The 3,270-nt window shown below is 49.9% G+C and overlaps 1 protein-coding gene across 1 annotated transcript; it reads left to right on the top strand.

The window, feature by feature from the left end:
* The first annotated feature begins 269 nt into the window (after window positions 1-269).
* Window positions 270-1,713, top strand: LOC125537030 (peroxidase 1-like). The gene is made up of 3 exons (XM_048700324.1): window positions 270-560; window positions 628-813; window positions 910-1,713. The coding sequence occupies exons 1-3, from the start codon at window positions 354-356 to the stop codon at window positions 1,495-1,497; spliced, it is 981 nt and encodes a 326-aa protein (XP_048556281.1). The 5' UTR covers window positions 270-353; the 3' UTR covers window positions 1,498-1,713.
* The last annotated feature ends 1,557 nt before the right edge of the window (window positions 1,714-3,270 follow it).

A 3,270-nucleotide genomic window follows, 5' to 3' on the forward strand; every position in this document is an offset into this window, starting at 1 on the left:
TTGTTGATTAAAACTTGGCAGCGAATTCCGCTCCGTGATGACTAATTAGTTAATGAGTTGATCTGCCTACGTGCTTCCGTCTGGGTCTGGCTGTCCGGCCGCCTCCATTATACATACGGCACGCCGCCGGTGTACCTGCCACGGCAAAGATTCCGGAGAGTGCAAACAAGGAACAACTCAATAAACCATGCAAATTTTACCTGCTGCTCCGGAGGACAGCCCACCACATGCAGGCGTGGGGACACTCCGGCGCTATATATTTCTCGGGCGCCAGTCCAGCAACAGCAGCAGCAGCACAAGCTTCCCCTGACTAATTAGCTACCTAGCCACCCTCATCCTCGGGGCGTGTGAAGATGGCGTCGAGGTCTTTGATGGTGGCGCTCCTGCTCGCGGCGGTGGCGGCGACGTGCGCGCGGGCGCAGCTGCACGAGAAGTTCTACAGCGAGTCGTGCCCCAGCGTGGAGGACGTCGTGAGGAGGGAGATGGTGAGGGCGCTGTCCCTGGCGCCCAGCCTCGCCGGGCCGCTCCTCAGGATGCACTTCCACGACTGCTTCGTCAGGGTAAGCTACATTTGCATGCATGTGTACTCTACTCCCACTGCATCTGGCCTGATCACCGTGAATGTAGGGGTGCGACGGGTCTGTTCTGCTGGACTCGGCGAACAAGACAGCGGAGAAGGACGCACAGCCGAACCAGACGCTGCGAGGCTTCGGCTTCGTCGAGAGGGTGAAGGCCGCCGTGGAGAAGGCCTGCCCCGACACCGTCTCCTGCGCCGACGTGCTCGCCCTCATTGCCAGGGACGCGGTCTGGCTGGTGAGTACTAGCCGATTTCGCAAATGTCGTCACGCGGTACATGTGGAAGGCGCCGAGTTCTAAACTTCTACTGCTGCTCGATCATCGTTTTTCTAGAGCAAGGGGCCATTCTGGGAAGTTCCCCTCGGCCGGAGAGACGGCAGCGTGTCCATCTCCAACGAGACCGACGCCCTGCCACCTCCTACCGCCAACTTCACCGTGCTCACCCAGCTCTTCGCCGCCGTGAACCTCGACGCCAAGGACCTCGTCGTCCTCTCCGCCGGGCACACGATCGGGACGTCGCACTGCTTCTCCTTCTCCGACCGGCTCTACAACTTCACCGGCATGGAGAACCCCAGCGACATCGACCCCACGCTGGAGCCGCAGTACATGATGCGGCTAAAGAGCAAGTGTGCCAGCCTCAACGACAACACCACCCTCGTGGAGATGGACCCCGGTAGCTTCAAGACCTTCGACACCGACTACTTCAAGCTGGTGAGCAAGCGGAGGGGCCTCTTCCACTCCGACGGCGCCCTCCTTACCGACCCCTTCACCCGCGCCTACGTCCAGCGCCATGCCACCGGCGCCTTCAAGGACGAGTTCTTCGCCGACTTCGCCGCCTCCATGATCAAGATGGGCAACGCCAACCCGCTCACCGGCGGCCAGGGCGAGATCAGGAAGAAGTGCAGCGTGGTTAACCATTAATTCACCACCGATGAAGTGCATGCAATGCTTTTGATTAATTTGTGACCGCCCTTTCCCATGTAAATTATTACTGTTATACCTCCTTTCTCCCCCAAAATCTTTGCTCTTTCATTAATTTATTGTTTCGTTACAGCCCTGTAAAGTTTCCGCCATGAACACATGATCATATATAAACACTGTAATTTCAGCCTTTGCAATATAAATTAATCCTGAGTAGATGCAATCAATCATGTTGCAAACCTGACATGCATGTAATGAATCAGTAACAAAGTTGCTACGCACATCAACACATCACATGCGCTGCCGTACTAGGCGACACCCTGATCTGCTGTTGACGACTATATAATTAGGAATCCGGTCAAGAATGGACTCATTATTGGTGCAGGCATGACCTGTGTTTTTTCAGATCAGCATCTGATCTGATGTGTGTTCCGTTGTGTTAGCAGCCAGCCCCACGGCCTCTCTGGCACTAAACATTTCTGAGCCGGCCGGCGTGCAACTGATCTGCTGGACGTTAGTACAAAAGGGAAGCAATTTTTAAGCAGCCTCCCACATGCCATGCACAATTATGCATGGCTTCTTGTTGGCGCCATCTCATTCTCACCAAACCTAAAGCCAAGCTAGCTTTCTGCAACGGTACGATGGAACACTTGAGATGCCAGTTGCCAGACGTACTGGAATTGTATACAAAAATGAAACGTGTCCTAGAGAAGTATATTCAGTTTTGGTTTGGTGGGATGGCATCAACTACAAGCCATGGCTCGAGAGGGCCGCGGATCTGGGGCGAGGCCGGCTGGGAGAACACCCCCCACCAATGTTGGCTTCAGACCAAAAATTCTGGTTCCCCTTTTTTCTGGATGATTTCTGTTTCAAGTCTTCTTAAGATCTTTTGGAAGTTAAAATGGTTGTGGTATCTTGATAACAACCCTGTTCAAGAATTCATTCGATTTACCGGTTAATTTATCGATTAATCCTACTCGTAGCGTCACTGAATAGCCGATAAACTGATAAATCAGCCAATTAACTGATTAACTTGCCGATTAGCCTGTTAATCCCCTGCTCACCAACCAACCGAGCAGCTATCAGTTAACGATTCCCTCAACAATGGATAATGTCATATGGATTTTTTGTTTTTATTAAGTTCAATGCTGGAGTATAATTTTTTGTGAGGGATTAGTGTATAATTAGTGTTTGTATTATCGAAATGCTAGTGTTTGTTGATAAAAAATATTGCAAACTAGTGGGAAGTTCGTCCCAAACATTTCAAAAGTTTATACATTATTGAAAGTCTGGTTGTGTGCACCATTTGATGCAGAGGCCTGGGTAATCCATGTTTTGAAGAAAAAGAAGAAGAAGAAAATATATTATTGAAAATCGTCTCATCATCCGACAACTTTGTGGCCCGTCGATAATTGACCCTATGGACACTTGATCAACGATCGCTTGATAAGTCGCCATGGGAATAACGTCGGCTTGCACTACTCACTAGACCCTGAAACACATGTTAGTTTTCAGTAGTTGCGCCCTTAGAAGAGGCTAGTCAATATGTACGTGTAATGCACATTAATTTGGAAGTATATTAAGTGCATGCGGATATTAAGTAGGATATTATTTGCGTGTTATTATGTGATTAGCACTATATTTGGCATGAAATTAACTGCACGCTAAGCGTTTTGAGCGCTTGACATTGAAGCAGTCTAGATCGTTGGATTGACATGATTTGATGGCCGAGATTAATTGGATATGCCCCTTTGGTTCTTTTTATATTGGTAT

Source organism: Triticum urartu, chromosome 1, assembly GCF_003073215.2.
Source record: "Triticum urartu cultivar G1812 chromosome 1, Tu2.1, whole genome shotgun sequence".
Classification (NCBI taxonomy): domain Eukaryota; kingdom Viridiplantae; phylum Streptophyta; class Magnoliopsida; order Poales; family Poaceae; genus Triticum; species Triticum urartu.

Excerpts from the sequence above, each read along its gene's own strand:
- LOC125537030 (XM_048700324.1), top strand. The coding sequence starts at position 354 with ATGGCGTCGAGGTCTTTGATGGTGGCGCTCCTGCTCGCGGCGGTGGCG. Across the intron at positions 561-627 it reads TCCACGACTGCTTCGTCAGG|GGGTGCGACGGGTCTGTTCT; the intron begins GTAAGCTACATT and ends CCGTGAATGTAG. Across the intron at positions 814-909 it reads CCAGGGACGCGGTCTGGCTG|AGCAAGGGGCCATTCTGGGA; the intron begins GTGAGTACTAGC and ends TCGTTTTTCTAG.